General features: G+C 40.8%; 1 protein-coding gene across 2 annotated transcripts in view; it reads left to right on the top strand.

The window, feature by feature from the left end:
- Nucleotides 1–13,842, top strand: part of LOC143034611 (bone morphogenetic protein 2-like) — a 90,442-nt gene extending 76,600 nt beyond the window's left edge. The window contains exons 1-3 of one of the 2 annotated variants that reach the window (XM_076200937.1): nt 3,812–4,087; nt 11,226–11,577; nt 11,997–13,842. In XM_076200937.1, the coding sequence (XP_076057052.1) occupies nt 11,235–11,577; nt 11,997–12,979 (1,326 nt within the window). In that variant the 5' untranslated portion in view covers nt 3,812–4,087; nt 11,226–11,234 and the 3' untranslated portion in view covers nt 12,980–13,842. Of the gene's footprint in view, nt 1–3,811; nt 4,088–11,225; nt 11,578–11,996 lie in introns of those variants that run through there. The other variant, XM_076200936.1, reaches the window with a different exon arrangement.
- Nucleotides 13,843–15,000: the final 1,158 nt, after the last annotated feature.

The following is a 15,000-nucleotide window of genomic DNA, read 5'->3' on the forward strand; positions in this document are numbered from 1 at the left end:
GTTGCCTTCTTTTTTCCCTCTCAAAGCGGTCCTCTCCTTTTTTTTCGTGGTTTTTGTCCAAGAATGTTTTGTTTGTTGATGTTTTGTCCATTAGGATTTCGCTCGGGATTTGAAGAAAAAATTATTTAGAAAATTAAGTAAGAACAGAGAAAAAATACTCACCCTATGAAAAAATAGGGAAAAGCTAGGCAATATAATGACTAAATCTGGCCAACAAAAGTAAAATGGTTTGAAAGAAATGTAGACAAAAATGGGAGATAAAAATGAAAAGACTGATGGTAGCGAAATCGAGTTTTCCATCATTAGGATCGCAACATGTACAGTGCTATGTAAGATAAATGCACCACAGTGATGATATAACGCTTACTATAGGGCAAGACATAAAAATAGGAAGGATTACGAAGCCAAATGATACTACTAGTCTATGACAGTATTAATATAATGCTTACACTAGTGTAGTGAAAAGGTTTATGATGTCAACTGATACTACGAGTGTATGACAGTATTAATTTCATGCTTATAACGGCTTATGACATCAAAGAGTATCAGAAAATCATTCATGAGTAAACTTCATAGAAACAAACGATAAACAGCAACAATATTACTACAATGACATTTCTTACAGACTTTGTTATGGTTAACGTCGATCAATATCATTCACCGTAGGGCAAGGGGCATTTGGTAAAGAGATGAAAGTCTAATAATTCCGATATTCGTCTCGGGATTCTAACCGAGGGCTTGCAAGAAACAAACTCGACGAGTCCGGGGACGACTGTTGGAATTATTTGATTGACATCGCCGTCACTGGCGATTCTATTCAGATGTAAGTCTCTTCACACTCCTCACTACCATGATTCCGTGTTGCCCTGTCAAGTGACAGACAATTTTATTCACAGGGGAACGGGGTCTACCCTGCCCTAAATGGATCAGAAAAGGATGGGAGACTGAGAAAGGAGAATGCATGCAATGGTAGACACCAGAATCGATAGATCGCAAGGAAGAAAAGGATGAAAAGGGAAGGTCGAGTCTAAGATTCCAGGAGAATTTAAAGAAGGAGAGAAAGACTACTAAAAACAGGAAGAGCCTCGTCAAATGAATCGTAAGAGCTGGAAAGGAAATCCAGAAGCCATGAAAAGAAAATCCAGAAAAAAAGAATCGAAATGTTACACAACACCTGTAAATGGTTGAAGGAAGAGCAAGAGGCATAATAAAGGATAGTTTGGAACAAGACTGTGGTGACAGAAGATAAGAACATAAGATTATAAGAACATAAGAAGGGAGGAGACTGCAAGAGACCATAAGGCCTACACTAAGCAGTTCCATGTCCCTTAACACCTGTCATCCCTATCTATAAAGCTATCTAATCATTTCTTAATATAACCAATTGTTTCAGCACTCACAAATAAGAACATAAGATTATAAGGACATAAGAACATAAGAAGGGAGGAGCCTGCAAGAGACCATAAGGCCTACACTAAATAGTTCCATGTCTCTTACCGCTTGTCATCCCTATCTATAAAGCTATCTAATCTTCTCTTAATAGAACCAATTGTTTCAGTGTTCACTGTATAGTTACTAAATCTATTCCATTTATTAACCACTCTTTTGGTAATCCAATTCTTGTCTATTTCCTTCTTAAACCAATTTCCTTGTTAAACCAATTCTTGCCCAATTTTAATCCATTGTTACGAATACTGTCCTGATGACAAATATGATGACCTTGCCTGCATCACCCATGTTAAAGTCCTTAACCCATTTGAATTCCTCTATTAGATCACCCCACATTCTGTATGGGGCAGAGACATAGAATTTAAGAGAGGCAGAGAGGCAAAGTATGTGTTTGAGATGAAACGCTTGAGAAGAATGGTAGGGGTTACAATGTTGGATAGTGTGAGAAACGGGGTGAGGAGGAAAGTGGGGGGGGGTGAAAAAGGAGATGGCAGATAGAGTTGATGAAAGAGTACTGGGATGGTTTGGACACATGGAGAGAATGAGTAAAAAAAGATTAGTAAAAGAGGTGTGGAAGGCAGAGGTGGGAGGAGTGAACAAGAGGGGTCGACCAAGGATGAGGTGGATGGATGGGGTCAAAGGAGCGTTGGGTAAGATAGTGAAAAGGCAGGATGCGAGGTGAATGGCTGTGTATAGATGATTCTCTGATGTAAGGGAGTGGGTGTGGATGCTGGAGGGGGTGTGATAGGGAGCGGTTATGTGTGAATGATATTTTGACGCAGCTCGAAAGGACTTCTCCCCGTCTTCAATGTTTTTAAATCCGGGAACGGAGAGAGGTTGTGGGGGTCGCCGATTAAGGGAAGCGGCCTTGCTGTGGATGTGCTGTGTCTTGCTGCATTTGTTCTGACCCAGGGCAATGGGTAGGAGACAGGGATGACCCATCATCCACGAGGAGCTAAGATGAGAGGGAGGAAAGGGTGGTGGATGGGAGTGGTGTGGGTGGGAGTGGAATGGGTGGGGGTGGGCATATGCCTTTTAACTTTGGCTACCTCCCTGGTAAGGGGGAAAAATTCCTTGGTATATAGATAGATATAGATAGTAAAATTTAATTGAGATGATCAAAGTCTTCGTAAGACGAAAGGAATTAGCATCTACTGAAATAAACTCTCAAGATATAAACACTGTGAATTAATGTATAAAACGCCAAAAGGGATGATGATTTTTGAAAAGTAATGAAAGAACAAGAAAACGTAAGATAAGTGGAGAGACGAAGAGATGAGTCAACACTGACCACCTGGGTTATGAGCTAGCTAATCGCGTCCATATTAAGGTAAGGCATAGCGAATAAATATAATGAAGATGGAGGGAAAACAGAAGTCCAGATCAAGGGAAGGAAGAAGTCTATGCTGGTGGAGATGCACCACGAGAAAGAAAAAAGAAAGAAAGAAAGAACAATGTTGAAAAGTAAGAAAGAAGAAAGAAAAAGAAAGGTAGAAAGAAAGATAGAAAGAAAGAGAGAGAGAGAGAGAGAGGGGAAGAAAGAAAGAAGAGAGAAGGAAAGACAGAAAGAGAGAAAGAAAAACAAACAAACAAAGAATGAAAGAAAAAAGAAAGATAAAAAGAAAGAAAGAAACAGAAACAAACAAGCAATGAAAGAAAAAAGAAAGAATGAAAGAAAAAGGAAGAAACAAGCAAGCAACGAAAAAGAAGAAAGAACGAAAGAAAGAAAGAACAAAGAAAGAAGAAAGAAAAAAGAAAAACAGGAAAAGCAAGGAAGAATGAAATTGATCAACAAAGGGAAAGAACATCGAAAAGGAACGAAAAAGGAACGAAAAGAAAAAAAAAACGAGAGAAGAAGAGGAAGGACATGTAGGGGGAAGCAGCGAAAGGTAGTCGTGTTGGTCGCAATCGACCTAGGGGTGGGGTGGGGGGAGAAATCTTGCAGATGCTGCATCCTCTCCTTCGTGGCCGAATCCTGTGTCGCCGCACCTGGGCGCGGAGGAAGGTGGATGACAGGTTACAACCAAGAGTCAGGTCCACCACGTTTCGAGAGGGACAATGGCGCGCTGGCCGTCCTATTTGCCACTTGTCGTGGGTGACCTCTCACCTCACCGTCGTCGGGTGGTTTGACTGAATGACACATGGAGTAATCCTTTGAATGCGGCAAGGTGGGGGGGGTTAGGGGGGGTAAGGAGAAGAAACTAAGTTGGGTGAGTACCAGAAGGAAGGGTGTAAGTTATAGAAGGGGTAAGGGTAAGTCGGAAGAAGGAGGTCGGGGGGAGGAGGAGGAGGAGGAGGAGAAGGAGGAGAGGGAGGAGGAAGAGCTTCCCCTCTGGCTGCCGGGGTGTGCATTCAGTCTACAAGGAGACGTCACGAGAGGAAGGTCTGCAGAACTCTCGTCCCCTGCTCAGCGGCCACGTGGAGCTAAGTGGATTCTTACGACGACGAGTGAGCTTCAGGCTGGCTGGCTGCAGGGTCATAGGCCTTTGTGACTGATAGTGAAACAGGTTGAGTGTTTGCCTGTCTGCCCTGCAACCAGTGATCACTTTTCGAAAGGACAGAGCTCGTCTCCGAGGCTCATGTGGTGCAGATGTAGCGGGAGATACTGCTTAGAAATGGACTGTATTTTTTATCCAAGGTGCGTAGAATTTCGAGTGGTTAGACGTCGAGTGTGTGAATGCCCCAACATGCACGACCTAGATATTTAGAAAATGTTTGACGCCTCGAAGCTGTCATCGTACCGCAATCCTTTTGCGTGCGGAAAACTACGTTTAGTTTCCGTAGTGTAGCGCCTGAGAAACCGCACACAGTACTTGGAGGAATCCGCATATCTACTCCACGGAGGAAGAACTCACAGCCACAGATATTGCATCATGTCAGTTGATATTGCGCCGATGTGTGTGTGTGTGTGTGTGTGTGTGTGTTTGTCTGTCTGTCTGTGTCCGGGGCATCTACGGCAGTCCCCCGCCTTCGCGGCGACAAATCCCTTCGCATCTTGACGACGTGCTTCTTGCGGACCAAAACACCTGCCTTCCCCGGAGGGTCAGTTAGTTTCTCCCGTTGACACAAACTGAGTTCTCCTCGTGAATATCGACAGCATTTCTCCTCTCTTTATTATCATCTCATAAAAAAAAGTTCCAATGTTACACCAAGGAATTTAATATCGAGGCCATTTGTCCCAGCACGCTCACGATCTGTAGCTAGGTGCAGTAAGTCACGTAAAGCCGCCTGGCTCTACATCATCTGAGTTTCTATACTTTACTTATACCCGATGGTGATGTTTAGGTGTGTGTATGTACATGTAGGTGAGTTAGAATATGCATGCGTGTGTGCGCGCGTGCGTATGTACGTGTGTGCGTATGAATATGTGTGTGTGTATGTGCGTGTGCATGTACGTGTATGTAGATATGTGTGTATGTACGTGTGTGCATATGTGCGGGTACGTACATACCTGGGTATGTTTGCGTGCGAGTGTGTATATGTGTGTGTGCGTATATACATGTGTGCGTGTGTGCGTATGTTCGTGCGTGTGTGGTTATGTTTGCGTATGTACGTGAGTGTGTGTATATACCTGTACGCGTGTGTACATGTGCGTGTGCGCGTGTGTACATGTATGTGTGTGCGTATGTGTATGTGTAGGTATGTGCGTATGCGTATTTACGTGCGTGCGTGTGTATGTGTGTGTGCGTTCTTGCGTTTGCGTACATGTGTGTGTACATGTGTTTGCGAGTGTGCGCGTAAGCGTGCGTGAGTACTCTTAGTGAATTTACACATGAATTAATTTGACTTCACACGGGCGTGTTTCCCGATAAGAATGTGTTCTTTGGTTTAGATATAACTTGTTTTGCGTATGTGTTGCTTGATCTCTTGTCTTTAGTATACTTATGGATGTTGTTGTACTTCTCCACAATTGTGTTTTGTATATGTCGATGGTAGCGTGTCCTGTTCACGCATGCGCATATGCTATAGATTAATTATCGAACGCATCATCCTCTATTCATTTTTTTATGGAGTTTATTCATCTATTCTCTCAGTCTAGGCACATCCCTAATGCACATTTTTGTACAATTGTCAGTATGTGCATATGTACATTTTTCCAGTCTATCATATGGCAACGTCTGCTTTAAACATTCTAGACTTCTGTCAGTAAATATCTTATCTCATTAGTGAATAATTTGTATTGGTCGGATTAGCTAACTTATCTTTGAGTTAAAAACGATAGAATAACAGTAAATTACGAAATCAGGGAATTATGCAATCCAAGATGAGGCTAGAGAACACAGCATGAACATGTAATTGCTACTTCTGTAAGATTTCTATAGAGACATGCGACAGGAAAGTAATTTATATATCGTTGAATTTCGCGCCTTTTCAAAAATGAACTGGCCGTGGATATGCGTTATTTGTTTGTCGTTGTTTGTAGTCACCGGACGTCAATATCAGAAGAAATGAGGAAAAAAATGCAGTGGCAATCGACGAAACTGGGCTCTTAACAAAGGGATTTCACAATCATGGCTTCGGGAAAGTTATTACACGTCTTTAGATGTCATAGCAGAAATTAATAAATGCGAAGAAAATATTGCTGTCATCTCGATCTAATGCAAACGACAACATGTTCTGTCCATTGTGTTCTACACTGACTATTCAATTAAAGAGGAAAGTTGAAAAATATAATGCGAAATTCTAAGATGCGACGAAAGCACAAATATTAGATAAACGTCTGTAAAATATGCATTTTTTAAGTTCAGTGATATTTGCATTGTATCCAGGACCCCGCTCAGAGGCATATCATCAACTGACTGAAATCGTCTGTTATTTGTCGCAGGAAAGTCTGGGCAATATACTATAGTAATGGAACGTCACAGTTCTCATAAGCTGTGTGTGTCATTGGCTGGATTCTGCTAAACACGTGCGTGTAACGTTACCTCGGTCTTGCTTTGCAGTGATGACAATTAAGTTCAGCCTTTTAATGTTTCGCCTTATGGTATTGCATTTTGACGTAATGCAAATTACACTTGTCTTGTTTTGCAGTGATGAACTTTGAATTTACACTTTAATGTTTTAGTTTGCATTAAGGAACTTTTATTTTCTTGTTTTATAATTACGACCTTTGAGCTTATATTTTAGTTGTTTCGCAAAAGTAAACATTACTTTGCAATAAAGAATTTCTGTTTTACAATGAAATGTCTTCTTTTGCATTTATATATGTATACTTTTATTTTACGCTGTTTCATTTTCTGTGATAGGCAACTTGGGAACAGGAATTTCTGTTATACTTCGTATCATAATGCGCAATGAACATTTCGCTTTAGTATCCTGTCGTTGTTTTGTTGTTGAAAGTAATCAAGCGGTTGTCGAAACGACTATGTGCCAATATCCTCTTCTACTGGATCGCTTCATAGAATCGCCAGATACCTTGACCGACATGGAGGGAAAGAGAGACACTCTTAATTTCCCAGAAGTGAACAAACAGCTGCAGGGTCTAAAAACTAGTTAAGGCGGCGACACTAGGCTACTTTGCTACTTCGTTTGAGTAGAAACGTCTTCGGTTACGATATTCTACACTTCCGTATGAACATTTCAACAATGTGTCTAACATCCGTATAGATTTAACTTCTCTTAGCTCGTCATTCAGCTTCTAACTCTATGACGCAAGAGTAGATTGACATTTGGAAATATGAAAAAAGTAATCAAAGTCGTTTATATTCAAACGAAGTAGCAAAAGTGATGAGAAACACTTTCAGTTCAGACACTTTCCTTCATATTCATTTTGTGGCACATGCAGACTTTAGTTCTACATAAATTTCCGTCGATACTTTAGATATGTGATAAAGATATTGTTCATTAAAGAAGATGGCATCGCCATAATTGTCATAGAAAAGGCGACATGCATTAGTCTTGTATAGATATTAATTCAAGACCGCGACTTCGCCATCATTTCCCGGGTTTCAGAGGAATCGGACAAATTTAGGTGTGAAAGTTGTGGAGTAGTAAGGAATTTATATTTACGTCAAACTAACAATCCATCAAACTCATCCTCCCTTGATAAACACGATTATATAATCTTAGGTAATATCATAACAAAGTCCAATATTTTTTTTTCTCAGAAGACGTTCTTAATCTAAATTACGAGATACAAGACTTGGTTGAGGTGTCTCTGATCATAAACGTTAATTCCTTGTTAACATAGGAATAAGTGACTACATTCTTTTCCAATTAGCTGGATGCGCAAGCCGCTACGTGGGACTGACAGACGCATGATGTGTGGAGTGGAAAAGGTCGGGAACAATGGTCACTATTTATTTATTTATCTATTTATTTATTTATTTATTCATTTATTTATTTATTACTTATTTATTTATTGCTGTTAGTGTGCGCAGAAATTTGTTTGTGCGCAGACTTTGCCTTCTGGAAAGTATGTGCGCGCGCAGCCATGGTGGCAAAGTCATTTCGTTCGCAATGGAAGCGCTAGAGTTAGAAGAGAAAAAACAAAGCAATTATTGGTTTGACAGTTGGCAAGTTACCATATTTTTGGAGAATTTATAAGTTGATGTTTAGGTAGAACTTCTTTATTGAATGGATTCTAATATAATTTGAAAACCTTGTGTGCGCACATTTTTACTTTGTGTGCGCTAGTTGCAAAACATACGTGCGAGCGCGCATGCGCAGAGCTTAGAGGGAACGTTAGTCTGAAACCAGTCCCAGCCTTCACAGCATCTTGACCAGTTACTCAGTCATATATATCAAAATGGAGGTAGGAGGAGCGGTCGTGGAAGAATACAGAAGAAAAATTAATTATAATCTTGAATCAGAAATTCACCTAGAAATTTTGATTTTAGGTGTATTTTCGATGTTAGACTGTCATCATCTCTAGCCCTATTAAGTGTCAGGTCGACCTCAAAGGATGTCACTAGCCTAATTTTACTTTACATAATAAGAAAATGGGCAAGAAACTTACATGTAGTCCCTAGTTCTTTACAGAAAAAAACAGCAAAATCTCAGTCCGTCTCAATGATAGTGTGAGCAATATATATATATATATATATATATATATATATATATATATATATATAATATGCAATATGCAATTCGATTATCTTTAAATTAGATAAAATCATAGCATTATATCCTCGGTTGCTGGTCCTCATATCCCTAGAGGGGCCAAAAGGGTATGGCAATCCCATTGTCAAAGATCCCTGATCTAGACAAAAGCTCACTATTCACGAATCCCCATGCAAAGTCGTTGCTGGAAATCCGCTTGCACTAGAGGCCTATCCTGATTTCACTTGTTGTCTAGGTTCTGGCATTTTTTCATTGTTTCTAGCGAAAACAGGGGCATGGATTTTAGAACATTTATTAGTAAGTGTGTGTGTGTGTGTGTGTGTGTGTGTGTGTGTGTGTGTGTGTACGCGCGAACACCTTCTAGTTTAGTAGACCTCTCTACTTGCCCGGTGTCAACGGAAGGTTAGTGAACTTGCCTCCAAACTATCCTAGTGTGAACACTTACTTGCCAGGCAAGTTAACTTGCAGATAGCACTAGCGGCTACTAAACTAGGTTTTAGGCTGCGTTTACACCAAGCGAATCATATCGATTCAATTCACGAAGAATCAAGATGATTCATGAATCGTGTTGTTGATTCGCCACACTAGTCTCAATGTAACCCTTCACACCAGGAGAATCGGAATTATTTGAATTTACTCAGTTTGCCTCGTGTGAACGGTTACATTGAAACTAAGTGTTCGCGAATCAACAACACGATTCATGAATCGTCTTGATTCTTTGTGAATTGAATCTATTCCAAGTAAACAAAACAGTTCTGTTATCCACAACTGTACTCGGATTGGACATTAAAAATCGTCATCACATTGGGCTATTTTCCTCCAACTGCTGAAGCAGACTTCCAGCTCGCAGCTTTCGGAAAGGAATCTGATATCCTGGAGGAAGGTAATTTTCCTCCGGCATAGTACCAAATGACATTCTATATATTTTTGTCGAGAAAACGAAATAGTTTGCCGTGCAAATTTTACGGCCGAATTTTTTCTAGAGGTGGGCGTTACTGCCGAATAATCGGAGGTTGAAGGAAAAATAGCCCAGTGTGATAAGGTCCTTAGTCACGTTGCACTGTAGTGTCGCAAGTAACTCATAACATCTTGGAAAACTGAACCTATAAGTCATGCTATCATGGAAAGTTGAACCAGATATGCTCTGTCTATATTCTCCATTCGGTAATAGCAACACGCCATTGTATTTAGCAAGGTAGCAGAACACTAGTCTTTTCTCGCTAGCGTGCTACTCACTTTTGCTACTTCGTTTGAATAGAAACGACTTTGGTGACGATCTTTTGCTTTTTTTAGATTTCTAAATGTCAAATCACTTGCGTTAATATAGTAAGGAGCTGAATGACCTAAGAGAAGTCAACCCTATACGAATGTTGGACACATTGTTGAGATGTTCTTACGGAAGTCTAGAATATTCCAACCGAAGTCATTTCTACTCAAACGAAGTAGCAATAGCAAGTAGCATGCTAGCCGATTGTGCCGCCACCTTTAGGTTAGATAAACCTCGTTATATATATATGTATATATATATACATATATATATATATACATATATGTATATCTATATATATATGCTAGTATTTTTACACTGAAGATGTAATATACGAAAGCGCTCTGCTTCTTTAGTTTCTTTTTCCAAGTGGTCTACTTTGCATAAGTGAACACATGTACTCGTGTTCTTATTAGCATATATATATATATATATATATATATATATATATATATATATATATATATATATAATTGATCCCGTTAGATACTCGTAAAACGTCATTGTATTACGATCACAAAAGGGCAAGAAAACTAACCTACCTCCTATCATAATCAAGAATCAACTGCAAATTGCAGTTAAAATTCAAATTGCCTTTGAATTGTCCAAACATTTGCGACAAATTACCACAGAAGTACTTGAATGCAGTTTATATACTTCTAATATCCCAATATTTGAAATTTATTTTGAATAGCAATTTTCTTGGAATGCAAAGTAACTTACAAAAAAAAGTATTATGCATTTAGTAATATTCTACCCCTAACATCTTCATTCATATTGCCGGCTTTCGGATCTAGTAAAGTTAGATGAATACTAAATAACCTTACCCTAGCTCCCATACAGCGGAAGGCTAATGTGAAGATTCAAAACAAGTAACATTCTACCATTAATATTCTCATTCATAATCCAGCCTTTCTTGTTCTGCCAAGCGACTATACTGAGCGAAAGGGTCAAACAGATCTTAAATAATCGTTCCACTGTTAAAGTCGACTTGTATATTTGTTTTGGCTGCCAGAATAATTCCCTGTGTCACGAAAATTGACATAAGAACATAAGAAAGAAGGAGACTGCAAGAGGCCATAGGGCTTACACAAGGCAGTTCCATGTCCATTACCACCTGACAGCGAGAACAGGAGAAAACCCCTAAAAGCAATATCTCAAATTCACAAGTTGTTATGTTGTCTTTGAAGGATTAAAAAAGTCAATTTTGTAACAACTAAATTCTGACTGAATCTGCCAGTCAGAAAACTGTAACATTTCTGCATGGGTATCAAAATGGAATAATAAAAGAAAAAAAATATTGTGTACTAGCTACATTCTACTGCACACAGAGTAAAACAAGACAATTATTTGTATTTAGTCCTTACTAGTTTAAAAACATACATACAACATAAGGAGAAAATAAAAGGACATACGTTGTTAAACTTTTCGTCTTCTTCTTTTTCAGTATATCACGATGCTGAGGTGGCTTCAAGCTCATTTGGCGGTGGTGATGGTGGTGGTAGTTGTGTGGTTGATGGTGGCGTCTCGTGGTGGCGTACTGGCGGCCAGTATGGTGCCGTCGTCAGTGGCCAGTTCAAATCCTGAAATGGTGCAACAGTTGGAGAAGTCGCTGCTCGCGCTCTTCGGGCTCAACAGGCGGCCCAGCGTGGACAGGAATCGCGTGGTGGTGCCCTCGTACATGGTCGACCTGTACCAGCAGCAGCAGGCGGACAATGTCCCCTCCGACGTCACGCAGCTCAACCTCCCGAGCAAGCACACACACACCGCCAACACTGTCAGAAGCTTTAAACACATAGGTAAGTAACTACATAAAGGCTCTGTCTCTTAAGCGCCCTCTTTTACTGTTACGAAGTAAATTATCCTATCCAATATAGTTAATCTATTTCAACCTCTTCAGTTATGTGACTCTCTCACTGTGAGATGCGGGGTAGCCTCCGACTTGAACAAATCGTGACCATGTTCAGACCGGAGTCCACCTTGCATGCTCTTGACTTGTGGCGGGAGGGAAACAATGAATAACGGGCACCACGGGGTTAATCGTGACCATGTTCAGACCGGAGTCCACCTTGCATGCTCTTGACTTGTGGCGGGAGGGAAACAATGAATAACGCGCACCACGGGGTTAATACATTTCATTCATGGTCTTCATGAGACCCTTGTCGTGTCACATTATCCCTGTATACGTATATATCTTTTATTGTCTTGCTGCTTTCAGAGGGCGCCCTGGACAGTCATTACCCGAGCCACAGAATGCGGTTCCATTTCAACGTAACCTCTGTTCCTGCGCAGGAGAAACTGCAGGCGGCCGAGCTCCGTCTAACGCGGATACGAGACCCGAGTCTCCCCCGGCCTTCTTCTTCTTCTCCTTCTACTTCCTCTTCGCCGGGGCTCTCGACGACCGAGAAGCGGCGGAGGAAACGAACAGTTCAGCTGAGGGAGAGTGAGGAGGGTGAGGAGGCGGGTGGCGAGCGAAGTAGGCCTCGAAGTGTGTCCCAGTCAGCTCCGTTCTTGCACCGCGTTTTCGTCTACGATGTGGTCAGGCCTTCCACGCGTAGGCACCCTGAACCTATTCTCCACCTGCTCGACAGCCGCCTCGTCGACACGAGGCACGGCAGCGTCGAGTCCTTTGACGTGAGTCCCGCGATCGTCCGCTGGCTGGAGTCGCCCAAGGAGAACTACGGGCTGTTTGTCGAGGTGCTTCCACTTGTCTCGACGCCCGGCGCTGAGGTCGATCGCGCGTCCCATCACGTGCGTCTGCGTCGTCATGCTGAGACGGACAGCGGGGTCTGGTCGAACCAGCAGCCTCTTCTAGTCACCTATACTGACGACGGCAAGACGACCAATCGCGTGAAACGAAACCAGAAGATGAAGGGCTACCGCATGGAGACATGCCAAAGACACTCCCTCCCGGTGGAGTTCGTCGACGTGGGCTGGCACGACTGGATCCTGGCGCCCCTGAGCTACAACGCCTTCTACTGCGCGGGGTCGTGCAATTTCCCTCTTGCAAACCATCTCAACACTACCAACCACGCCGTCGTGCAAGCACTCATGAATTCCATGAACTCCGAAAGGGTTCCGCCCGCCTGCTGCGTCCCCACGGACCTCTCGGCGCTCACGATACTCTACATGGACGACGACGACAACGTCGTCCTCAAGAACTACCAAGATATGGTGGTGGAAGGGTGTGGGTGTCGATGATCAACGCTGTGCATTGGCAGGTGCCACAACAAGACAGAATGAGTCAGAGCAGTCGACGACGACGAGTGTTTGCGAGGCTGAGTGTGTGCAAACAATTGTGTTCATATCATAGATACCGAGGCTATTATGAGTGGTTGAGTGTTGTTATTGTTTTACCGTGTTGTGTGCGTGCGGTTATACCATGATGCGGAGTATTGACAAGTCCCAGTGACTTTTTGTTCTCTTTATCTATTTTACGAAAAAGCCCGGACATCACTGGCATCGAGGGTGCCAGTCAGACTCTAGGCACAGTGGAGGATTTGGCACAGGCAGTGTGATCCATTTCTTTTTTCTATAAAAAAAAATACTAGTATCACGGTGTGATGTGGTGCGTACCGACTTGTCAGTGAGAACTCAGCGCATGGCAAGTGTCCAGCTGTATAGTGTCAAACCAAAGGCTAATAGGTCGCGAAAATGCTGTGCTTGTTCCGCCTTCTGTGGAGATAGATCTAGCACAGTGTAGCGAATCTGAACGTTGAAGACAGAGGCAAGGAAACTGAGCAAGGTCTTGTGTTCTGAAATAAACCACTGGAACACGCAGCATAGACAACACAGCTACTGTGATTTCATATTCAGGTACTTTGAGGTCATTTGTTGGCGTTTCTGCATCCTTGCTCGTGAAGAGAGGGAGTGGGAGGAAAATACACTATGTTCCATCTCCACTCCTATCTTTTAATGACGACTGAAAAGTAGGAATTCTAATTCTAGAGATCAGTGCTGCTTTAGCCCAGTGTCGCTAACTGGACCACGTCGTGACGTCAAGTCGCAAGAAACATACATACATGTGGGTATAAAAAAGAAAACGGAAGAAAAAAAAACATCCCGAGTTGTATCAATATCAAAGAGAAATTTTGCTCATTGTCTTAACTGACATCCTATCGTGTAACTTGTCCGTCATAGCACTTGATTTGACTTGCGCAGCTTGTCTGTACCGTTACGTCCAGCGGTGCAATTATCATCCAACGCTTACAAGAGCATCAAGCTGCGCAGTGTGTCCAAGAAACGCGACCTCCAACTGCGCAGCTGGAAGTGACGACCACACTCCCCACGCCCTCGTTGTTCGGCCGATGCCTCCCATGTTCCTAAGAATCGTGTATTTATTCAATGTATCATATTCCCTCCATTTTATTGTACAGAGTTATAAATAAATAAATATATATATATATATATTTAAATGTGAATATAGTTTTAGAAAATATGTACATATTATTTTATAGAAATGCCAGTAAACAATGATAATAAACTTTCAAACTTATACATTTCTTAGTTACTTTCCTGCATAACCCTGCTGCATGTAAAAATTATGTTCTGCTAAAAATGCTTCAATCTTATTCCATCCCCAGTCAACAAAAGGGGAGGGGCTTCTTTGAATCGATTCACACACGAGAAGAAAGATAATCCGATATAATATACCACTGTACTGAGGACACTTGTGCTCACAACAGGCAGTCAACCATACAATTGTTTTTGCTTTAAAGAACTACTAGACGGCAATCTTTGATAAAGAATATGAGTCACTCATGGGGAAAAAACTATGCGTTATATATATATATATTGTGTGTGTGTATGTATATATATATATAATTATATATACATATGTATATATGTATATATATATATGTATATATGTATGTATATATATACATGTATATATATGTATATGTATATATATATGTATACATATGTATATATATATATATATATATATATAATGTATACATATATGTATATATATATGTATACATATATATATGTATATGTATACATATATATATGTATATGTATACATATATATATATGTATATATACATGTATACATATATATATGTCTATGTATATATAAGTGTATATATATATTTATGTATATACATAATATATATATGTATAATATACATATATATATATATATATATATATATATATATATATATAATATATGTATAAAATATATATATATTATCCACAATGCACTTTAATTCTAA

This window comes from Oratosquilla oratoria, chromosome 17 (assembly GCF_046742065.1).
Source record: "Oratosquilla oratoria isolate Oo_2021 chromosome 17, ASM4674206v1, whole genome shotgun sequence".
In the NCBI taxonomy this organism is placed as follows: Eukaryota; Metazoa; Arthropoda; class Malacostraca; order Stomatopoda; family Squillidae; genus Oratosquilla; species Oratosquilla oratoria.